The sequence below is a fragment of the Sabethes cyaneus genome, chromosome 2 (assembly GCF_943734655.1).
Source record: "Sabethes cyaneus chromosome 2, idSabCyanKW18_F2, whole genome shotgun sequence".
Classification (NCBI taxonomy): Eukaryota; Metazoa; Arthropoda; class Insecta; order Diptera; family Culicidae; genus Sabethes; species Sabethes cyaneus.
This window is the reverse complement of record NC_071354.1, coordinates 100,085,398-100,110,540: the sequence shown is the minus strand read 5'-3', so window position 1 is coordinate 100,110,540 and position 25,143 is coordinate 100,085,398. Positions and strand designations below refer to the sequence as shown.

The window sequence follows — 25,143 nt, the reverse complement described above, 5'->3', positions numbered from 1 at the left end:
GCGTGACCTAGCCTTTCTACTGCCACAATAATCATTATTTAATTTCTCAGGAACGTCTATGTATAATTAACTTGACTATATTTTTAAATATCCGTTCCGTATTCCTCAAAATCCTTATTTGCCAGAAAAATTACCAACGTATTGCGTAGAATAATTAAATTTTCTTTCCTTGGGTGTGTAAATACTTACACCTTATTTAGTTTTATAATCGGACGGCCTTAACTTTTGGGCTTCAGAGCCATATACGAAACTTGTTTTGAATTGACAATATGAAATATGTGTTCATAACAGATTTTTTGATAATTAATTAATACCATGCGTTCAAAAGTTAGCATCTTTAAAAAACAAGAGTTCAGAAAAATTATTATTATATTTCGCTTTTGAAGACAAAGAATATCGACAACAAAATGATTAATCTCAAAATTTTACTATTAGTTTGGTTGGCTTCAATTTTGCGATATATCTGAATTAGAAAAAAAACTGAATAGAGCATTAGATATGAAAAAGAGAAATTGAACTTTTTCTTAGCTGGCGCTCCTTCAGATAATTATTTTTGCATGAAAATCAAAACTTAAGCTTCTTTTGAATGTACCTTCATGAAAAGATAGTAATTAGCTTGATCGCATCGTTTTTACAATGTTAGAGGGTTAGGAAAACAAGATGAGGTCGAAAAATAGTGCAAGCTGCGCCTTAAACATGCTTGAGAATGGGAAATATGATCAATATGATTTCCAGTGCTTGTCATTTTTGATTTATTTGTTGAAACATGATACATGACATAAGACATCTGTCCTTTAAAATGTCATTAACGAAAACAAATCTTACAAAATTACTACTGTGCAACATTTACTTCCTATTTTTCATATAACATTTCTAAGCTCTAGTATCTATTGATTAAAAAGACCTACATGCTTAAATTAACTGCTTTTCTTCGCTGTTTGCTTTTCGTGTACAATTGTGAGTAACAGCAAGTGAACAAAATGACAATTGAAATCTGAAACCAAAGAAAAGAAAAAGCTTTTCGATTGAATCCCACTATTTAATATTTATTTGCAACAGACACGTAGTTCGCCTACGACGTGCAGGCTTTATCAGTGTCTTATTTCAAAGCGTATACGTATCTGTCGCGAATAAATATTAAATAGTGGCATATAGTCGGTAAAAGTTTTTTCTTTTCTTTAATTTCAGAGTTCGTATTCCACTAAGAGGCTTCAAAAACTTCAGACAATTGATTCAGAAAAGTGAGAAACATCTTTTCTTGAATTTCAATGCAAATTTAAAAATTGCAAATTGTCATCCCAAGTAACAATTTGAGTTTTATTACACTCTTATGATAGTATTCAAGACCACAATTGGTCATGAAAACCACAGTAAGAGTACAATCAAACTCACATTGTTGCTTGGGATTACATACACACATACATACATACATACATACATATATACACACATACATCACACACATTAAATACAATCAACATTTGTTTTGATTTCACACGTTTTAACGGTTTAATATACGGTGCTTAAGTGTTAAAGTTCAAATAACTTTTGAATGAAGCGTCCGATTTTAAATAACTCGGTTTCGTTTGATAGATCCCAGCAGTAATTTTCAAATAATAATTAAATGAGTGATGTTTTTCATTGAATTAATGCTTATATGTTACAAAAATATGTTTTAAATACTATTTTTTCACATTTCTTTATGTAACTTTCAAACTACAAGCTCAATCGTCATAAAATTTGGAAGTTAAGGGTTTGCAAGGCTCTTCTTTCATATGCAATCAATTTTGTTCAAATCGGTTAAGGGACCTATGAGATAATGAAGTCCCATATTTTTCATATTTTTATACATAACTTTTGAACTAAAAGTCCGTTCAGTATGAAATTCAATAGCGACCAATGGGACACCTAGACCTTTCATTTGACACTAAGAACATTAAAATCGGTCCAGCCATCTCCGAGAAAAGTGAGTGAGATTAAAAGCGTCACATACACACACACACATACACACACACACACACACACACACACACACACACACATACATACACACACACAGAAAATGCTCAGTTTTCGAAACTGAGTCGAATGGTATATGACATTCGGCCCGCAGGACCTTCTTTCCATTTCCGGTTTTCCAAGTGATTTCTATACCTTTATACTATATATTTATATAGTAGAAAGGCAAAACCACCAATTCAAAGCTCATAAAAAATTGGCAAATTGAGATATCAAAAAACGGCCACGTAACAATTTAGATAATTCATTTTTACATGCTGAAAAAAAAATTTCAGCCGAATCGGTCCACTAGATTCTGAGATATACGTACCGCCAGCTAAAGAAACATGGTTTTGGGGAAAACGCGTTCGAAGTTTCGTACAGCAATCGACTTCGCTTGAGGTGACTCCACAATATTTGCCGTAAGTTTTCAACGAGCTCAGACATTAAAAAATCCTTTTGGCATGACATTTCTGAAGATGTAAGCGTCTCGAAAATGCAAAAAAATAAAATTCGATTTTTCCGACTTTCCAGAGTAGGGTCCCCCCTTAAATAAGCAAAATCAGTGCACTAAGTGGCAGGACAGGCCTGTCCGATGCAAATGATTCCATCGTTAATGAATAACGAAAATAGGAGTGGCCCTACGCTGCTACCTTGTGGCACACACCTTGTGGCGTGCTCAGACATAAACAAAAGGTAGGCCACCCAGTCTTTCAGAAGAATGATTTGACCTGGAAAATAGTGGGAATGTAAATCTTTTATTAGGCTATTAGAAATATTTTTTAAAGTTTTTGTCCTTCCGATGCTGGGCAACTGAAGGGGGAGGCGAAAAAAACAAAGGGATTTTTTTTAGTCTCGCAAAAATAATTGAGATTTTTAGGAATTTTTAGTTGAAGTTTAATCGTGAAACCTGAATCTATTCTTGCTTTTCATGTATACAATATTATTTTCCATAAAAAAAACTTCCAAAATAGAGTCAAAATCGAAAGCATTTTTTTTTTTGCCGATTTTCGGAAATTACTTTATTTGTACTACCACTTTTATTTCGCACTAGAAGCTTTAATATTCCATACACTCTCTTTTCGTGTTGTTTAGGCTGTAAAACCCACAGATGATTGATTTTATACAAATAAATTTTACTCCAGTTAAACAATTTTTTTGACTCCCTGATTTTTTGAGCCATTTCTGAAGGGCGGAGGGACAAAAACTTAAAAAATAATTTGCAATGGCCTGCTTCTCCGAAATAATTAATGAAAATGTGTAATTCAAGCAACATAGGTTATTTCCAGTGATTCAGAAAAAGCTTTTTAAATATTATTTTTGTTTGGAATCTAATTAGTTGCCTGTCATGTGTACTGACCAATCACGTGTTTTGATACCGTTGGGACCACTGTGAGCAGTAATGCCGAATCGCAAGAACGCGATTGTTATAGTTATTGTGTAAAAACTGCGTAATTTTTTGAGGGTGGTCATCACCCTAGCATCACAACCATGCTGACATCATTGTATGACATCGTACATCAACATCACACGCATGCATTCTTTCAGGGATAAGAGATGGCGTTAATAGTATCATTCTTTGCTGTGTATATACGAACCTTCTTCTATGCTGGAGTCTTCGTATAAACGTTAACAATAGGGTAGTGGCACCGGTTTTGGCCATAGTCTGTTAAACTTTCGACTTTACTAATCATCTTCCATTAAAAACAAATAAGCTGATTATGTTTAATGTCATATAATGCTGTTGTATTCGTCATCTAGACCGATTATTTTCAGATGATTCAGACTTATGTAATTTTTCAAGAATCAACGACTCATGTTGCTAAGTCGTTGATTCTTGAAAAATTACACAAGTGCGACAATTTGTCTTATTATACGATATTCAATTTATTTAAACACTGGTTAAGCTATAGATTCAAATTCTGCTTTTTCAAAATAAATTACAGCTTTGTGTCATCTACGGTGCAATTTACTACAGAACAGATAACATGTGATTCATGTATGCCAAACAGTCTTTTTACAACAGTACGAAACACTAGTCATGGATCGTTTACAGCGATTATGGGTTTTTCGCCACGACCATGTGGATCCGTCGGAACTCTACGTCAATTTGCTAGATATTACTAATTCAGCGTGCAAAATAATCGGATTAGACGTTTTCAGCCCTGGATACACCCTGCGTACATTGAAATTTTACTACATTTTCATATTGACGGTATTCTACATTTACGTAGATATTGCTACAGCATGGGAAGTGCGTCACGAACCAGAAAATTTTATCAATTGCTTGGTAACAATCGGAATTGCCTTTCAATTAGCCGGAAAATTCGGCACCTTCGCGTGTTTCCAAAACGAATTGGTTTGGATGCATAATTATGTAAAAGACCTGTATCGGAAAGAACTTTCACCTCAAAGGAAATCATTATTGATGAACAATGTTTCGTTATTGAATGTGTTCATTAGAACCATGCTTACCTGTTATGCCTTTACCGGTATTGCTTTAGTGATCGTGCCCTTTTGCTTTATGTTGATCACAAAGCAAAAAATACTTCCGTATGGATTCCATATTCCTTACATAGATAAATCCACATGGGGAGGATATGCCCTTAACTATTTCCTGCAGCTTTTGTTAACGATTAATGTTTCATCTGGTGATATGGGATCAGACTGTATTTACGTGATCATGATGATGAGCTCGTTTACCCAAATTGACCTTATTATGTGCTCGCTAAAAAGTATTGATCACATGATTCAACAGAAAGACGCCAATGTTCAGAATACCATTGAAGAAATTATCGTCAAACACCAGGAACACTTGAAGTAAGTATGTACACTTTTTTACCATATACTATCTTGCTTTATTACCAATCATTCGATGATTGCTTTTTTTAATTAAGAAAATGATTTATTTAATATTATTCCTTCTTACATTAAAGTTACTATCTATAAAAGAAATTCGAAATATAAGCCACAAAACTAAAAATCATGAACATTAGGTTCTAATTTTAAGTAGACAAGAAAACCGCTGCAAAATTATATTGATTACTTCGAAAATCTTATGGTAATCACGTTTCATTGCAACACATAAGATGAACAATGCTTTCGACATTAAATGTCGAGTGTTGTAAACAATTACGCAAAAATTCACCCAAAGATAACGAAAAAGTGTTTGAAAACAATTTAAACATTCGCGGAGCAATCAGAGCAGTTGGATCGCGGAGAAGAAAGTGACCCGGTGTAATGGCTCGCATGGCGTTCGAGTCCTCAGATGTGTGAAGGGGCGTGAGTTCATGCAACCCTCTATTTGAGTTAGTAGAGTCACGAGATCCTCATGAAACAGCACTGTATTTCCCAGCTGACGATGAAGATGAGTTTTTGCTACCTTTACAGCAGCTTCCCATAAGCCACCGAAGTTCGGTGCGCGAGGCGGTATGGTGTGCCATTTGATTCCCTCCGTTGCGAGACGATTAGCGATACGGTTCATTTCGATACGATCAGCAAACATTTTGTACAGGTGATGAAGCTCATTTTTCGCTCCAGCGAAATTCGTGGCGTTGTCGGAAAAAATGTTTTGCGGAATACCACGTCTGGCAACAAATCGTTTAAGCGCAGACATGAAGGCTTACTTACTTACTTAGGTGGCTTGCCGTCCTAAGACAAAGCCTGTTGAACAAAATTTCTCCATGTAACTCGGTTGAGGGCTACCGCTCTCCAATTCCTCGGACACCGAGTACTCTCCGCCAGATCTCGCTCCACCTGGTCTAACCATCTTGCTCGCTGCGCTCCTGGTCATCTTGTTCCTACCGGATTTGAGGCGAACACCATCTTTGCAGGGTAGTAGTCCGGCATTCTTGCAACATGCCCTGCCCATCGCATCCGTCCAGCTTTAGCTACCTTCTGGATACTGGGTTCGCCATAGAGCTGTGCGAGTTCATGGTTCATCCTCCGAGACATGAAGGCTGCTGTGCTTAAATCGCCCACTAGTTCGACGTGCACAGCTTTAGTGCGAAAGCACACAAATATCGCTATGTATGCCTTGATAGGAGTCATTTTTCGACCAGGCAGCTTAACGAAAACTGGTCCGCAATAATCAATGTCGGTGTTCTGAAAAGCCCGACTGGGGGTAACTCGAGCATGTGGCAATTGTCCCATAGGTTGTGTAATTGGTTGTGGATTTGCGCGAATACAACGGTAGCATTTTCGGATCGTATTACGGACAGCTCTCCTACCGTTGGTGGGCCAAAATTCATTGCGAGTGACTGCAAGTGTGAGCGAAATTCCGTCGTGCATGGTCTTTAAATGTATTGACATAATCAATAGACGGGTAAAACGATGAAACCCAGGTAGTAGTATTGGGTGTTTTGACTCATAATCCTCATCGGATAGTCTGAGCCGGCTACCAACTCGTATAACACCAGAAGCATCCAGAAAGGGATTTAAAAGTTTTAAGGTGGAGTGCTGGGAAATTCGTTTTCCTTTCACCAGGTGCTTAATTTCTTCTCCAAAGGAATTGATTTGAACCATTTTTACCAATACGATTTTAGCAGAATTAATTTCGTCGACAGAAAGAACCAAAGAATTAGTGCGTTTTTCCTTTTTAGTGTTGCGGATAAAACGTAAACAATAGGCTATTGTTCGTACCATACGATGGAAAGAAGAGAATCGGTTCAAGATTTCACAAGAAGGTGAATTCTGAATTACAAAAATAGTCGGTTTTCGTTCAAGGTCTTCTTCCGATGGAATAGTGGATACTACTAAATTTTGAGTTGCTAGGTGACCTCCCCCCCGTGCAATCAATCTGGTCCATTTTTCCACAGCTTGCTGTTTACTAGCTGCTCTACTGTTGAGCCGCGGGATACCAAGTCCGCCGGATTACTCGTCCCCGGAACGTGCAACCATTTTGCGCCATGAGTTATTTCTTAAATGTCCGCTATTCTTTTCGCTATGAAGGTCTTACAGGTGTGAGGTGACATACACATTCCTTTAATTGTGTTATTCCGTATACATTGTTAGGTTGCTAAATGAAAAAACATTGTAGCGCAACTATAGAAATGAGTGCTGCGCCTATAGTTGTGGTAGATTTTATAAAATCGACATTTTAGCCAATAATGCTTTATTTTAAAAGGTGTAATCTAACTACCAATACGCATAAGAACTTGTTTTGTATAATGAGCATATTGTTAAATATTGGTACTACCACAACTATTGGATCAACTACCCTATATAAAACAAATTCTTAGAGAAATACATTTGCAGTTTGAGCTACACATAAGAAGCTGCTACAAAACTTGGCTAATTCGATTCCGAACACTGCAAGTATTTATTAATCGGTGCCTGGTGCATTTGACAACTGGATTTCTAATAAGGAACTTCATCGTCGATGTCATCAACGGCCGATAGCAACAGAAATTTGTGAACGTAGGGGGAAGTGGATCGGACACACCTTGGGGAAAGGAGCGAACGAAATTTGCAGAGAAGCACTCCGGAAGGAATCCGCAAAGATGGCGTAGAAAAGGCAGATCCAGAGGCTCATGGCGACACAGCTTAGTCAACGACATCCGGGCTCTAGACGAGAACCTGTGCTGACGACAGGTAAAAGCCTCGACGGGTAACCGTCAGTAGTGGAGATCTCTAATTTCTTCCCTTTGTTCTGTCGGACCGGTGGACATGGAGGCATAAGTAAACTATAAGTAAGACTGAAGACGACAACGACATCATTTAGCAAAGAATTCTATGGATCTTTCTAGGGGAAAGCTGCGAGTATTGGATTCCTTGGATCGATGTCCATCGCGTGGTGGTGATGTGATAGTGATTGATGGGGAGTTGTAGTACCTAGTTGATGATAAATTACTTTTTTGTGACAATGGTGTAAGCCGTACGATGAAGATGCGAAATAGCGGGCACAAACACAGCTTTCTACGAACCGTAAAACGGGGTAAAATTAATCACCGGGAATAACATTGATCAGTTCAAGTAAATTGGCAGAAGTTATTTATGATGATGGTCGAACTGATCAATGTTACCCCGATGACCCCGTTTTACGGTAATACATACCTTCCTAAAGTTCGACTAGGGGTAGAGGTAACGGAACGATACTGCTATCCGCAAAACCGAGTGACCTGAAAACGCAGGCAGCGTAATCGATCTGTTGTTCTATAATTTATGAAAATTCAAATGATTTACGTTTGTTGTCAATTGTGTAATTTTATTTCTAGAGTGGATGTCTGTACTATGTAGTAATCATAAAGAATTATTTGTGATCACAGTCTTTTTATATCTTTTTATGCATGTGCGAATATTTTTTTTCTTTCTTTTCTACTAAAGATAAATGTATGATGCAAAAAAATGATATACTGGATGAACTGAAAATTTGTGAAAAACTCTTTGTATATTTAGACTAAAAATACTGAGTTATTTTTTTCTATTGCAGATTCTTGACTACGGCAGAAAACGTGTTTCGCTTTAATTTCCTTGTCACTTTCACAAGCTTGTCATTGGTTCTTGTTACCGCTTTATATGCAGCCGTTATGGTACGTTTGCAAGCATTATATCAGACTGTCGCAGTGGCCTTTTAACCCAATGCCCTTCTGGCATACAAAAAAAAATTATATCACTCACAACCGCACGTGAATTAACTTCAAACCACTTGTAACTCACACAATAAAAAAAGAAATTAACCTATTTGGATTTCTATTCGAAAAAAAATCTCAATCACAGGCTTAACTGATTGATTCAATTGAAATTTTCAGCTTTCATGGTACCAAGGCTACATATTCATAGTATTCATAGGCTATCAACTGTTCTTTGGCTGCATCCTCGGGACTGTACTGGAAATAAAGGTATCTCACATATTCTACTACAACTCAAGAAACACTACAGAACATACAATTGTAGATCGAACAACTACAGCGGGAAATTTACAATCTACCTTGGTACAAACTGTCAGTTCCGAATCAAAAATCCCTACAGATATTCTTGATGTCTGTGCAATGTACTAGCTGTCCAACGTTAATATTCAGTAAACTAAACATGCCCACCTACCTACAAGTTATTAAAATGATTTACAGCATTTTTACTATGCTTCTTACCATTGATGACATTGAACAATGAAAAAAAAAAGTTACTTTTGGACAGTAGTGGTGTTGAGGCACCGTGTACCAAACTCAGTGCAGTACACCTGCCGTATAGCTCATTGGTCCCCACAATCATAGGATAGAATAATCGCAACCTGAATAGCACAAATCGTGGTTTGCACATGAAAACAAAACAAATTTAGTTTCGAAAAGGTGTTAAATTGAAAAAATAAATATATAGTGAATAGCAGTGAATTAGCTCTAAGTTGATTGGAAAATGCTAGAAAGCAGATTATTATATACGTTGCAGAACTAGAGTGAGTAACAGGTGATGTGTGTTACAAATCAGTAGTAAACAAATTAATTTTATGCAGAAAATACAGCCACCGTTACCTGTAGCGAGCCAAAAGTTTCTAAGCTAACAAGGAGACAACTTGGAGTTAACCGTTCTTGACGTTGTAAGTAGAACTCAGAGACAGCTAATAGATTGATTTAAACGTGTAACAGAAGGTTTAACATTAGCAGGTGAAATAAAATTATACGTCGTGTTCTTTAGAAAATTTATCGTGAAAAAACTACTCATGTAAGAAAGAGCACGAGTCGATGATGAAAGTTATTATATAAAAATTTATCTTAGTTTGAAACTGCAAAATAAAAGGCTGCTATAAAAATAAGATTCGCTCACGATCCGAACAAGTGGAGATATTAATTTAAGTATGTATTCAAATATGAAGTCGATTTAATTATTAGAATAGCGATTCAGAATTTAAATTATCTTTAATATTTCCTTTCGGTAGTTCGGTTAAATAAATAGAAAAAATTGCCTAAAACTGACAATTGCTTATTATGCCAATTAAAAATTCAGCTTTAACCCACGTGATGCCTTGTTTGTTAAAAGGGTGAGTAACATTTACGTCACACCTTAGGAATTAGGTTGTCAATCCAGTCCATCATCCAGTCCTCGATTGTTTTCATACCCTGACACAGCTTCTACTCTTAATGCGATATTGTGAATTTGTAACGTTGTGCCAAAACAAAATATTTTTTGATTGCTTTTTTTTGATAATTAAGTAAGCTGACTAGCAGCTTCTATGAGATCGAATAGTATTTAAATTTATACCAAAGAGTTATGAAAGGTTTATGTCTCGACTATAGTATGGAAATACTGCTCAAGTGGTTTGAGTCCTGGCTACTATTACAAGCGGCAAAGATATATTCCAGTGAGTATTGCTAATTGCATTGAAAATTGTCCAATCAATAAGTGCGCAATCGGTCATAAAAGTATTATTTTAGCTTAAATCGTTTCGGTTTCTTCGGCGCACTTATCGCTTGGAATGTAACGAAAAACTGCGCCGAAGATACCGAAACGATTTAATATAAAATAGCACTTTTGTGAGCGATTGCGCACTTTAGGTGGTACAATTTTTCTTACAATCAGCAATACTTACTCACTTTATCAGCCGAGAGCCGCTTTCGCTGTATCAAGAATTTCTCTCCAATGTACTCGGTTCTGAGCTACTCGCCACCAATTCGTTGCGCGTCTTGACACTCGCAAGTCGATTTCAACCTGGTCGACCCATCTAGCACATTGGGCCCCTCTCATTGGGTGGGGTTCTTGAAGAGAACGGCTTTCACTGCACTGTCGTCCGGCATCCTTGTGTCGTGGTCGGCCAACCGTAGCCTCCCAACGTTCGTATAGGATGAAAATCATTCTAAGTAATGTCTGCAATTCGTGGTTCATACGCCTACGCCACTCTCCGCTGTCCGATTGTACTCCACCAAAAATAGTCTGCAACACCTTTCGTTCAAATAAGGCAAGTACACGTATGTCTTCCGTAAGCAAAGTTGCTGTCTCAAGTCCGTAGAGGTCTGATTAGCGTTTTGTACGTCGTCAGTTTTGTGCGGCGGCGAAGCTTCTTGATCCAAGCGTCTTGCGGATGGAAAAGTAGGCTCGATTTCCAGCTTGAATGCGTCGTTGAATCTCCTTACTTGTATTATTATCGGCGGTAACTAGAGATCCAAATATACAAATTCAGTATGTTGCGGTTAAAACGTTCGATGTTTATTCTTGTCCAACACGGGTGCTATACCTATAGATAAACGTAGGTCACTGGATTGTTGCGACTATAACACTGGGTGTGCGGCGCGGATTACCTACGAATGGCCGAAACACAAATGGCCGAATCACGAATGGCCGAAACACAAATGGCCGAAATAACGAATGGCATAATATATCAAATGGCCTAATCACGAATGGCCGAATCACAAATGGCCGAAACACGAATGGCCGAATGTCATATTCGACTGAAAATATTCATAGCCTTCAACCTCGCTGCCGGTCTTTCGGACTTAACTAAGGGATAATCCCTAATAGACAGTAAACCTAAGAAAATGCATGCACCTAAATAGTAGTGGTTTCTGCGGGGGGGCTGCCCCCCCGCAGTGGCCGGCGCTTCCGACGGCGGGTCACCGGCGCACACTCGCGGCCTACGGCCGTCTCGCCCTGAATCATCTAGGAAACATTTGCTACTAACACGGTAAATACGTCTCGCACCTTATAATGAAAATGTATTTATAATCAAGAAATATGAGATAAAAACCAGTATAAAAATTATCTTTCGTAGATATATGCTTATATTATAATTGTAATTTTATTCTTACTGTCATGGATTTTCATAAAGAAGTAAATGCAGTAAACTACAAGTTTATTACCCTATTATTAAAGCGGCCGAAATATTTCATTCAATATCCCGTCGTGTCCATCCTTGTTGACCGCACATAGCAAATCCAACAGTTGTGTCCATTGTTGTTGAACACGGTTTGCTTTCCGCACGCTAGTTGGAAGTTGTCCTGTGAAAAATGAGTGCATCCGGCGATTCATCCGATGTTGCTGGTTTCAATAACGAAGAAAGTGCACCTGTCGTTAAAATTGTACTGTCGCAGAGAGGAAAACCTATGCGAGGATTGATGGGATACTATTCAACAAAAACAAGCAGAAGCGGAATGCTTCTTATGCATTTTTCATTTCTCACAAAATATAATAAAACAATTAAATATACGCGGACTAAAACAACATTACTCGACCAACACAGACATATTCATGGCGGTAGAGCGGCTGCAGATTTGTTGATAAAGTACTTTTATTTGATGTTTTTATAATGTAATAAAAATTCTAGGCTTTGTCTTTTCTGCCGCAAAATCGGGTACAGGAGGCGTACGACGCGATGGAAGGAACGATGCCTGAAGAAATGGAGAATTTCCTTACATATTTTCGGAATACTTACATAAGTGGGAGGAACCGGAAGAAGCCATTGTTTCACCCCACTCTGTGGTCAAATTTTAAGCCTGTCATTGACAAGCTACCGCGGGCCACAAACAGCTTGGAAGCATGACACCAACGATGGACAACCATTGTTGGTTCCCATCACCTGTCAATGACCAGGATCATCACAGAGCTGCGAGTGGAGCAAAAGGAGATAGAGGGGAACATCCTTAGAATTCTTCAAGGGGATGTTTCGAATTCGCTCCGAGAAATAGACGAAAAAATCTACTCGAAATGTGTTAATGCTCACAAAATGAGCAGCAAAAATTTTATTGACGCAGTTGCGCTTTTATTAAGCGCTAAACAAAGGCGTTCGTAAAGCATGTTTTGCTTGTTTAATAGTAGTAGTTTGTTTTTTGTTTGATTAAAGTTATTTGTTAACTAATTGCCAATTCATGGTCTTTTATTGAGTAGTTATTTAGACATTCCGAAAAATTTCGGCCTTTCGTGATTCGGCCATTCGTGATTCGGCCTTTCGTGATTCGGCCTGCTGTGACTGTTATTGAAATTCGGCCATTTGGATTTCGGCCATTCGTGATTCGGCCATTTGTGTTTCGGCCATTCGGTACCAGCCCCACTGGAGAAAGTACAAAATCTGTTCTGGTTTAATAAGATTAACAGGCGATAAAAATAAAATATACAAATTCATCAACCACTTGCAGTTCATCGCCGTCAAGAGTTGCTGTTCGTGGAAGGCAAACTTTGCTTTCTCTGGAACCTCATTCTACCATATATTTGGTTTCCAACGCATTGATTTGTAACCCTATCCTCCTAGCCTCCGTTTTTGGTCTGGCGTTGATTGCCTCTGTCGTCCCTTGGTTTCTAGTAATGATGTCGAGGTCTTCTGCAAAGGCAAGGAGCTGGCTACGTTGTACTCTCGACGTTTCTGGAGGATTTGTCGGAAAGTAAAAATTGGATCCGAAGTAGCACGGCCCCCCGTAGAGCCCGCCTGATACTGCCCTACGAATTCTCTTGCGACTGCGGATAGATGACGCAACAAAATTTGAGAGAGCACCTTGGAGGCGGCGTTAACCAGCGTAATGCCGCGGTAATTACAGCAATCTAGGCGGTCGCCCTTTTGTAGATGAGACGGACTACACCTTCCATCCACTCATCCGGTAGTTTCTCCTCCTCCCAAATTCATGAAATTATCCAGTGAAGTGCCGTTGCTAGCAATTCTTGGTCATTTTTGTAGAGTTCTGCCGGGAGTTGGTCCTTTTCGGCGGTTCTATTATTCTTCAGCTGACCGATTTCTCGCCGGATCTCTTCTGCGTCTCCTCCTGCTATATCGTCGTTGAGGTGCTCGAAGAAGAACTGTTTCCACCTGTCGAATACCTCGCGCTCGTCCCTACCCATGTCAGGTGTAGGTCTGTAGTCCTCTTTAATGAAGAATAATAATAATAAGAACAAATCTGCCTCAGTTTGCCCAATCGGAGATTTCTTCAAGGTTTTGAGCTTCTTGGTATACAAAAATAAGCCACGGATTGCAAACATTTGATTGGTAGAATCAAGAGACGCATTCGCAAAGTTGACATAACGGGTTCTTTATGTCCCTGCTCCAACATGAAACGGGAGCTTCGCCGAACAGCCGATTACGAACCGTTTTCAAATGTTCACTAATTTTTTTTCAACAATGGACAATGAATCTTTAATTTCAATAAGTCAGATCTTCTTCAAATATCTTTGTCTTTTTTTTTTGACAGCATGAGAAATAAATTTCAAAATTTCAGTATCACCCGTTATGTTCGAAAGGCGTGTTCTAGCTTCCGGCGTCGTCTCAAGCATGTCATAGATAAAAAAAATAGAGTACACATCGAGTATATTTGTTTGAAAAGACCTAACAAAGCTAAGAAACCTAATAACTGAACTCGAATTTGTTGATATCATTGCTTAAAGTGCCAACAGAAATGCCTAAAAAAATAGCAATTGTTCCTGCCGCACGTTGTAATGTTCTATACTGTAACTCGTTAAAATGTTCGTATAAGAATGATTTAGTAGTCATTTTAAATTTTTACTTGCAACAAAAACATCCAAACAGAATAAACGGTTTTATGGATCTGCAAAGTATAGATAGACAATAAGCTTCTTAAAAATTGGCGAGTTCTCTGAAAATGTTTACCTTCAAGTACGTCTCAACGTTCAATACATCCATTACAGCCGATAGTGTGACAGGTGATTGAGTGGCAGCGAGAAACAATATGGCCCGTTGCTGATCACGTACTGAGAGTGAATACCAAGCAAAAGAGCCCACCTCAAGCATGAGCTGTTCGTTCTGCAAATACGCACAATTTCGCATTGATTCGATGTATGTGTGAAATAATCATAATATATTGGGAATATCTGGAAAGTGTTAGTATAATAATATCTATATATCTACTATTAATCTATGCTAACCTCACATGTTCTTCTGCCATCGTCTATCACCAAAAATGGCGTAAGAGAATCATCCATTGGCGAAACTAGCGCTCATTTCTAGGGGGGGAGGCTATAGCCCCCGGCATGTTTTCGACCATATTATTTGGTCGGCCAGGTCTATTTTTCTAGGGGGGCTAAATCTCCCTAGGGGAGGCTTAACCTCCCCCCCCCCTGGTTCCGCCAATGTGAATCATCAAGAATTTATGAATACCCACCCGAGCCACCACGGATCAGATTTTCGCTACGTGACAAGTGATCGAGAAGTAACTCGAGTATCGGGAATGAGTCCCTCTGAATCACAAAGAGGGAGAACAAATCGGTGGGCTACATTTGGCGATGAACGACCCGAATGAACGAATGAACCGAGTTGAATGCAGACGACTCCTATGAGCTCTTTGATCCTAAATGAGTTGTAAGATTTACCTTTGATCCTAAATGAGTTCCCAAGAAGCACATGTAAAAAATCTGTGCTGAAGAAAAGCAGAACACTGCCAGACCAATGTACCAATCAATCTGTAAGCATAAAAGTTTCACTTTTTAAAATTTGTTCTTTTCACACTGAAACGGTATAACATCTTACCAGTGTAAAAGCCGCTAGACTAATGGACATACAAAAGCAAAGCATTGCAATTGCAATCAAAAAGTAGCAATCGAACACATCCTCTAATTTTCTCATGTACTGCTGATGATGCTGGTGTAGGCGAAGAATTTTTGTCAATTGATCGGAAACTAGATGATCACCAACATCGGTTTTTGCCATACGGCCTAGTTCTGCCAGTAAACTCAAAATAGCATCAATTTGCTCGCAAGCAGTAAAAACATTTAAAATAAACAACGAATCAGAGCTGGACGATACAAGCCCCGTAAAATAGGTGCAACTCAATTGAAAACTATAATTTATCCAGAATGCCGTCCAGGAAGTTGAGTGAATTATTTCGAAACCAAAGGGTAATAGTACTTCACCCATAATGAACCCAAATATAACAGGCACCGTAGCAATTAGGATGACTAGAACAATGTAGCCAACCAGAGTCATTTTAATTAATATATGTGCCAAACCCGCACTGTTTCTAATGGCCAGTTGTATCATAGGATCCTGAATTACATCAAAGTTTAAATACTCCAAATTCATCTCATGAATCTCCACAATCCGGTTCCTTTTCAAAGCGTAAGTATATTGTTTAGACACCATCTATGAAACAAAAGCATTATTTGTTTAGTCTAAAATTATCACCCAAGAGTTAATTTCACCTGTAGTGCGAATCCAATCGTTGTTACACTCAAGAGAATACTCTCAACATTATCTCGATAATAAAAGATAGTTTCACTAACGAAATAGAAAAATATGCTCAAAGTAGCCAATCCGTACAGGTAACGAAAGTTAATTAAGTTCACGTGTCGCTCGAACATGGAAATGCCGATGAATGCATTGAACCATTCTATGCGCTTCATCGCATCACGATACACCGGTTCAGCGTTGGGGTCTTTCGGACGAAATATGCGATATCTTTCCAATCTACCGACTACTTCCATCCCGATGGTTAGCTGGCACTACTGGTACTCGTGAAGTTGTGCATTTTCATGATCTTTATATATATTACAGAAACACAATTTATAATTTAAAAAAAATGCATTCCGCAATACAAAACGTTCAAAGAAATGAAACGCACAATTGTAACAAAGAAATTAAAAATTCTTTCAGGATCAAAGATTTGCATGACGTGCATGGCAGATGCGTGGATAATAGTGTCCATCGGTGTGAAATTTTTGTCTTACACCTATAAGCAGCCGTATTGTAAACTGTAGGTAATAAATTATTTAAAGCCGTACGCTGAATTCAGTACTGGTAGATCAATGTATCGTATGTGAGAAAATATTAAATTTTTAATGGCTACGGTCATAGATTCTATTATCACAAATGAAGTATCTTAACGTTCTTGATTTTAATATTAACATTAAAATTAGAAACGAGGACAACGTAAATTGTAAATTGAATAAATTGTAATTGAATTATTGAATTATAAATTCTACAGCAGCACACTCCCATTCGCCATAAATACGTTTCCTATAATTCGATATTTTGGCATGATGGCCCTGGACTATAAAACATCGATCAGTTCAAAGCTTGAAGAGCTTGCGCTGCCATGTATTTACTCTCTGGTCTTCCCCGTTCCGCTAGCCTGCAAGAGGCCTAATCGAGTCAGTTTATCCCAGCTTTAATAGTTTTAATTCAATCGATTAGACCACGTTTAGAGTACAGGCTTTATTCAAGTTTTATGCTAGACTTACATACCTATAACTGAGACGTATAAAACTTTTTATTCTGTTCTGCAGTACTTCATATGAACCTCACTTACTGACTTCTAGCAGAATTGAATCGGGGTGACTCTTGCTGTATCAAGAATTCCTATTCACTGTTGGCAATTCTTTAAGCGTTTCGGCACACGCAAGTCGGCTTTAACGTAATTGAGTCATCTATCACGTTGAAACCATCTGTACTTAGTACCGGTGGAGTTCTTGAAGAGAAGAGGTTTTACTGCACAGTCTTCGGTCATCCTTGCGATGTGACCAGCCTACTGTTGTCTACCGTTGTACCGTTGTACCAACATTCACCAGGTATACGATGGGAATCTCTCCAAGTTGTGTCTGCAGCTCTATCTAGCTCACCAGAGGAAGGTAGAGTTTCGTACAACTCGGCAACCCTGCAACTCACAACTTGGAGTTGTTCGAAAAAAACCGACCGTCGCTGACAATATGGTCGATTTGAATCAATGTTGGTTGGTCAGGTGACCTCCAGCTGACCTTGCGGATATTTTTACGGGGATAGAAGGTGCTTCTGATCACCACGCCTCAGGAAGCTGCAAGTATCACTGGTCATTTTCGTTCGTGTCGGTGTACAGATTGTCGATCTGCGATCTATACCTCGCTTCCCTGTCGATCTTGGCGTTCATGTTTCTGATGACGATCTTGATGTCGTCCCTTGGCGAACAGCTATCGTACGTTGGCTGCGCATAGACCGTTTACTTCGCATCGTTCGGACTATCTTCTTGTATACAGTGCACGTTTATGATGGTGCAGTTGAAAAAACAGCCTTTTATACTCAACATATACATTCTCTTGTCTTGCCCTTGCGACAGATCTCATGCAGTGCAAAACTTTCGAGATTCTAGCTGTTCAGCAACAGGACCCTGTCGCCACCCACGAAATTCAGCGATCTGCTGTTCCAGGGACCAAGCAACCGTTCCATGTCCTTATTTCGTTGCCTTTGTCCGAAATGCCTTGATTGTTTGAAGCAAAACTGGGTTTAGGTAAATTGCCATTTTAGCTGTAGTGTCGAGACAACAGATTCCTTAGTACAGCCGCCCGCTCCGAATCAGACGCTATCGTGAGCTGCTCCTAACCTGGAGTATAACCGCGCACATAGTTGAGGAATTGTCAAGCCATCAAAAGCCGCCCCTGACACGGGAATCTTCCAACCTATGAACACCGCTGTAACCCAATTGGGCTTGATTCTTTGACTGTACGGCGAGAGGTTGCTAAGGTAATCTTCATTACTGGTATCTTGACCTTTCAAATTGACAGTTCAGATATACTTCAGCTCCTGAGCATTGATAACCATCGTTGATATCTCCGATCTCACCATTTTCTCAATCTTCCTGCGTCACGCAGCAATTATAATCAAAATGAACCTGTCTCTGGCATGTGTCGTGTGTTCAAATGTTGTTATGACGTATTTGGTTTTCATTTGTCTCGTTCTATTTATAAACAGCCTTTTTGCGTGCTCTAAAGTAAATTACGCCATTGTAAAGGGTGTCCACGGTAAAATTGCAACACAAAAAAAATTAATTCGCATAATTCGAGTTTTTATCCGATTGTCATCGAACTTTCAGGGCATCAAATGAAACAATCAAACTTAGTTTTAGCGTTTTTATTTTATTAAATTTTGCCTCCGTGTCAGAATGCCCGTACTTTGGCTCTAACCCCATCCATAAGATTTTGCACAACCTTAAAATCGACATCTTGTTCTTCTTCTTCAGCATAGAGCCGGGGTGGCTCGTGCTGTTTCAAGCATTCGTCTCCATTCACACATATAATTCACACATAGTCCGAGCTTCACAATGGCCATTACGCTGAACGCGCTTCTGGTAGTTGCGTCATGCTGCACTATGATTTAAAAAACTTACAAAATTTATTAGAAACTTGTTTCACAATAGAGAAATTTGACTTCGGAGTGCCATCATACTTGTTTGCTCAGAAATTAAGAAGATCTAATTCTTTGAAAGATTTTATTCGTGAGACAAGTTTTATGTCAGATGAATTGAAAGTTCAATACCTCCAATGAAAAGTAATAAAAATAACAATAAAATACACAAGTATGCATCAAGATGATAATGGTACCGAACTAGATTATATATAATTGTTGAATCTAACAATAATCACTACTAATCTTTGGATAAAAATGTTGAGTCTAAAAGTACACAAATAGGTCCACCGAGAAAAGATGTGAGTTTCTTCGCCAATTGTTCAAAACTGATTCAAGCGATACATATCACTTATCACTACCAGCGATGGTTCAAAAGCTCATTTTCAGAAAGTACAGTCGTTCCACAATTATGGGTCACACACAATTATTAGTCACTTTTGACTTTAACTGCTTATTTCCGTTTTAAAACTCCTCATTGATTGACAAAATGATTTTTCAATAGTAGATAAATTCATCTTGTACTACTAAACAAATCTACTAAACCAGTCTATTATACACCTGAATACCGAATAAAATATGTTTTGAATGTTTTCGTTTTGCTGCACAATCCAGCTGTCACACTATCACTCAAATCGAAAACATCGTAAGATGCGTCTGGTAATTTCGTTAGCCTCGTAAATGCAAATTAGAAAGAATTACATCTGAAAAATTATGTTCGTATCAAAACAAAGATAGAATTTGTATCCTCCAAGAGTAAAATCCATGTTTTATATACTTTTTATGGAATTTGGAAAGAAAATAAAAGTGACTCATAATTGTGCCATGATTTTCCAAGTTTTACAATTATGGGTGACAAGTCCAAGTGACAATTATGGGTCACTCTTTCTACAGATTACCAATTAAATTGCAGTCGAAAATGTTAATTATTTTGATGCTAGCTAGTGGAAATGATTTCTTAGAAAACAATGAGTTCAACACGATTTAGTCCGTAACATAGAAGTGCTACGCAAAAACCTGCGAAATTCGTAAAACAGTAGAGAAATATAGTAGAGATACCATTTTTAACTGTTCAGTGATTCAAACAAACTTCATCAAACACAAAAAAATCTGGTCCTAGCCCAAGTTTAACAGTAGGAGATGGATCTTCTAAACTTTACTTCCACGAGATTTGAAGAAAATCTTAAATATTTGTGTTTTTTGATAAAATAAAGCGACAAAACCTTTATTTTGTTTGGATTTCAGAAAGTAATGCACTACAAAACTCTCATAAAATGATGATATTGATAAAAACAGGGCCATCACTACTTTTTAGAAGTATTTTATGCAGCAGCAGTCCAATGCAGCAAATTTTTTCATCCATGAAGCGAATTTAATGCTTCTAAAATAAAGAAAATAATGGCGTTCAGATTATAGCAGAGATTTTGAAGCAAGTTATAGGTGAATCTGGACCATAATCCCCCGAAATCAAATTAGGAATGACAATTGTAAAGAAGAAATCAAAATAATCCCAAACCGTTTGTTCATTCATCGTTTTGAACGGATTATTCTTGAGTGACTATGTAATAATATGTACCAAATTGACCCATAATTGTTACAGTGCGAATTATGACCCATAATTGTGGTTTTAGTTCGACCCGCACTTTTTTCTTAATTTATGCAATTTAACGATAGAATACTAGCTAAAACATGTTTTAAATAATAAATGGAATATATGAGAATCAGAACATATGATTGTTGTGGTAAAAGGTTTGTTTTAAACTGGATAATAATTTATTTTGTAGTGCGACGATTCGTTACGTGACCCATAATTGTGGAACGACTGTATATCAAAGTCTAATTGACACAAAGGCTTGCTGTAACATTGCAAAAAAGTCCCCCATGGTCATAAAAGTAGTTCGCTGTTTCTAACCTCTTTGAAGGGGCATCAAACTGACCTTAATTTCTATGTTTTTTGATAATGGAGGAGATAATATTATCAGCTTGTAACTTGTATGCAATTTCAAATTCATGTTAAGTTACTATTTCAAGCGACCATCTGTTATCTCTTTTTAAGTTACATGTTATCGTACTTAACAGCCGATGTGCATAAAACAGCGATGTAGATGGCAATTGTGACAAGCCTCGTTCTTTATTTCGCATTAACAAAGTATTTCGTTGAACCACTTAAGGACATATGCATCATTGTGCCCAAATGTTCTTCTTTTTTCAACTTCCATTAAATGCTTTTAAATGCGAAATTTTTACAGGTAATTTACACTTACAAGCTGGTGACTAATTCAGTTGTATTAATGGTTGTTATCGTTAATCAAACTTTGTTCGAAAAGCATAAAAAGAATCGTTTCCTTCATTATTAAGCAGTGACACATTCGTATCCTGCTAAGAACAATATGCACCAATATTTCTTTTTGTTACTATTCTTTTTGTGCCATTCAGAATCGAAGACTTGTATTGAAGGCGAGACTTGCCCCCAGGAAGAGCAATGTGATTTGGATATTCGATGTCCACGATTTGACGATGGGGACTCGGCGGTACTGATACCCCATCACGATTGTACCAAATTTTACAAATGTGCCAGTGGAAGGACGTGTCAATATCGATGCCCAAGCAATCTTCACTTCAACCCAGTGGAGCTCGCATGTGATTGGCCGGAGAAAGCATGTTGCGATCCATCTCTACCTTGTACCAGAGAAGGCTGCATTCAAGGACTAACGTGCAATCGTGGTTTCGAAAGTATACCATCAAACCAATCAAATCCCATCAAACCACCAACATACAATAATAACAACAGCAACAACATACAAACTAGGAATCAATCCGTCGCCTACAGCACAGATGGTTCATTTTGCATCGACCACATTCAATGTCCTTCAAACGATATACCAAATAATCCGGCTTTACTACCTCACACAAACTGCCAACAGTTTTATAAATGTTCAAATGGAAAAGCATGTTTATTATCCTGTCCAACAGGACTACATTTTAGCAGGAAATCAAACAGCTGTGAGTATCCTAATGTTGCCTGTTGTGATTCTTCTGTACCTTGCACCGGTGTAGTACATCATGTTTCAACCAATTGCCAAGCTGACTCACGATGTTCCCTACACGAAGATCCTATGAACCCAACACACTTACGGCATACGGATTGTCGTTTGTTTTACAAATGTTCCTACGGGAAAGCATGTGAACTGTCGTGCCCAGTAGGACAACATTTCAGCCAGGCTGACAACCGCTGCGAATTCCCTTCCGTAGCATGTTGCGATCGAACTCTTCAATGTTACCGAGGCAATAATGCTGCTTCGTCTCAATCAACATCAGTGTCTTCACCTGCTCCGGAAATTTGGACAGATCCTAGAAATGCCACCGAATGTAAACTAGACACGCGATGCTCGTCTTCTAATGAGAAGAGAAATATTTATTTCAGACACGCAAATTGTTCCAAGTACTATCAATGTAACAGCGGGTATGCCTGCGAATTCCAGTGCCCCCCGGGATTACATTTCAACGAACGAGATAAGGTGTGCCAATGGCCGCAGAATGCAGCTTGCGATATGCTGGCTTAGAAAAATTATTTAAGCCATTAAACTTTATTTATCTTCTACATGTATATATGAAAACTATTATCGAATAAATTAAGTATGCAACCTTGAATAAAAATGAGTAATCGATTGATTAAAAGCTTCACCAATGCAGCAATGTTAAATTGCATACAGACATCAATGTTAAATTTCAAACGTTGCTGAAATTCATATTGCTTCTATTTTGCACCAAAAAGCATCTATTAGCATTAGAATACCGTTATCCCGATGATTTGAACAAATAAATAAATAAGGTAAATCTATACCTATAAAAAAGGATTTCTGTCTGTCTGTCTGTCTGTCCCTATGTTCCTTTTAGAATCGAAAACTACTAGGGGTTTTTGGGGCTACGGAAGGTTCTCTCGATGGCAAAAGACCCCTCCCCCCACTAAGAGGGGGGCTCCCATACAAATCTATACCAATAAAAATGGATTTCTGTCTGTCTGCCCGAATGTTCCTTATAGAATCGAAAACTATTGAACCGATCGGCGTCAAAATTTGCATATAAGGGTTTTTGGGGCCAGGGAAGGTTCTTATGATGGTTAGAGATCCCTCCTCCCACAAAGAGGGGGGGGGGCTCCCATACAAATGAAACACAAATTTCTACATAACTCGAGAATTATTCAAGCAAATGGAACAAAATTTTACATGTAGGTGTTTTTGGAAACAAGAATTTTTTCTATGGTGAATTGAGACCCCTCCCCACTTTAGGAGGGGGGGCTCCTATACAAATGAAATAAAAATTTCCTCATAACTCGAAAACTAATTAATCAAATGGAACCAAATTTGACATGTGGGTGTTTTTGTAGGCATGAATTTTTTCTATGATGAATTGAGTTGAGACCCCTTACCTTTTTAGGAGGAGGGGCTCCCATACAAATGAAATACAAATTTCCTTATAACTCGAGAACTAATCAAGCAAATGGAACCAAATTTAGCATGTGGGTGTTTTTGTAGGCAATTTTTTTCTATAGTGAATTGAGACCCCTCTCCTCGTTAGGAGGGGAATAATGACTCCTCTCCCTTTTAAGAGTGTACTGGTGCATTACAAACGGCATGGAGGTAAATGTATCAAAATGCAGCGTAATCACTTTATCCCGCCTCCGTAACCCTCAGCATTTCACATATCAAATGAACGGAAATGAAATGAAACGTTGCAGCTCTATCAAAGATCTGGGTGTTAAACTTGATACCAAGTTGAAATTTGACGAGCATATCAGTATAGTGACATCGAAAGCTTATGCTGTACTCGGTTTCGTACGACTGCCTACGAAAATCGTTGCCGACTTATCAACCTACGCACGCTTACTGAAAGAAGACGAACTTCTCAGAGACTAATAATCTTTGACCTGTTGATGGGAATAATTGACTGTAGTAACCTGTTGGAAGAAATTAACTTGAATGTACCCCGTCGGATTCTCCGAAATCTAGTTTTCCTCTGGACCCCGGCTCATCGTACTCAATACGGCCAGAATAATCCTTTGCATTTGTGTTGTCGGCTGTTCAATGAAGTGAACCACTTGTTTGATTTCAACATTTGTAAAACTAGATTTAAGAATGAAATTTTAAAATTAAGATAAGATACGTCTGTACTGCCTTGGCCGAAGACTTATAGTAAATAAATAAGTATTGCTCTATATCGTAAGACAAAAAAATTTTATAACGAGTAAAAGTGAACCACCCTAATGACTAATTATACCAAAAGATAGGTCTTTTTTTCTAAACAAAATCTTCTGAATACCTGAAGTATGTAGAGCCAATGGTTTTCGAGATATTGATTTTTGTCTGGAATTCTTGCTTTTTCGACCATAGTGCTATGATTTAAACAGTAGTTGACATGGGGACGAAAGACTAAAACATCGAGCAAACGTGTCAGTCAAGAGCAGTTGTGGAGTAAAAGTGGAATAAGAGTGGAATGAGCAACAGTCATACAAACGCATCTTCCAAATTCTCCAAAACCAACTGTATAATCATTGAACAGAGGTGTTCCTGTGACGCTTTTTAACTCCCTTTGAAAGTCAATATTTGGGAATGTCGATCATATATGGCGCTAGTGTTCAGACTAAATTTGCGCGAGGACAATTTTTGTATATTTTTTTGCAAAAGTCATGTCTGTTTGGCTGTTATGATAATGTGGACAATCAGAAGTTCAGTTGGGCATTACCCTGTCGATGGGCTAGTTGCCCGAAACCGGTCGGTAAAAGGTAAATATACTTTTATGTTTGTAAGTACGATAAGTGTTATGCCTAGTGTTAATAGTGTCGTCAGTTCTTACGTTAGTGCAAAAAGTGAAGTTAAAAGCTTAAAAGTTCATTTGAAGCAAAAACTCTGAAGCCAAAATGAATATGATTCATGCAGGCGGCTGAAATTACAATCCACTTCCACCATCGTTCTCGAAATTCTGTTGGTATCGGCCGTTGATGGATGTTGGTATCGGCCGTCGACGATGGAGTTTCTTGTTGGATATCCAGTTATCAGACCACTAACCACAAATAATACATTGCAGGCAGCGATTAAGAAACCTTCAGTTTTTGCGTTCCCGCTGAGACGCACCAC

At 38.2% G+C, this 25,143-nt stretch overlaps 3 protein-coding genes across 3 annotated transcripts; 2 read left to right on the top strand and 1 right to left on the bottom strand.

Moving 5' to 3' along the window:
• The first annotated feature begins 4,465 nt into the window (after positions 1-4,465).
• Positions 4,466-8,996, top strand: LOC128735772 (uncharacterized). Its single transcript, XM_053830259.1, has 3 exons — positions 4,466-4,818; positions 8,429-8,528; positions 8,748-8,996. Exons 1-3 carry the CDS (start codon positions 4,466-4,468, stop codon positions 8,994-8,996), a joined length of 702 nt encoding a protein of 233 aa, XP_053686234.1.
• Positions 8,997-15,192: 6,196 nt separating this feature from the next.
• Positions 15,193-16,260, bottom strand: LOC128735769 (putative odorant receptor 92a). The gene is made up of 3 exons (XM_053830258.1): positions 16,060-16,260; positions 15,389-16,000; positions 15,193-15,321 (listed from the first exon to the last, which is right to left on the bottom strand). Exons 1-3 carry the CDS (start codon positions 16,258-16,260, stop codon positions 15,193-15,195), a joined length of 942 nt encoding a protein of 313 aa, XP_053686233.1.
• A 5,139-nt stretch (positions 16,261-21,399) lies between these two features.
• On the top strand, positions 21,400-22,572 carry LOC128735768 (probable chitinase 10). Its single transcript, XM_053830257.1, has one exon. The coding sequence runs from the start codon at positions 21,400-21,402 to the stop codon at positions 22,570-22,572; it is 1,173 nt and encodes a 390-aa protein (XP_053686232.1).
• Positions 22,573-25,143: the final 2,571 nt, after the last annotated feature.

Coding starts and splice junctions, on each gene's coding strand:
- LOC128735772 (XM_053830259.1), top strand. CDS start 4,466: ATGCTTACCTGTTATGCCTTTACCGGTATTGCTTTAGTGATCGTGCCC. Junction 4,819..8,428: donor AAACACCAGGAACACTTGAA/GTAAGTATGTAC, acceptor TTTCTATTGCAG/ATTCTTGACTACGGCAGAAA. Junction 8,529..8,747: donor CTTTATATGCAGCCGTTATG/GTACGTTTGCAA, acceptor TGAAATTTTCAG/CTTTCATGGTACCAAGGCTA.
- LOC128735769 (XM_053830258.1), bottom strand. CDS start 16,260: ATGAAGCGCATAGAATGGTTCAATGCATTCATCGGCATTTCCATGTTC. Junction 16,001..16,059: donor CGATTGGATTCGCACTACAG/GTGAAATTAACT, acceptor TTTGTTTCATAG/ATGGTGTCTAAACAATATAC. Junction 15,322..15,388: donor GTCTAGCGGCTTTTACACTG/GTAAGATGTTAT, acceptor TTATGCTTACAG/ATTGATTGGTACATTGGTCT.
- LOC128735768 (XM_053830257.1), top strand. CDS start 21,400: ATGCACCAATATTTCTTTTTGTTACTATTCTTTTTGTGCCATTCAGAA.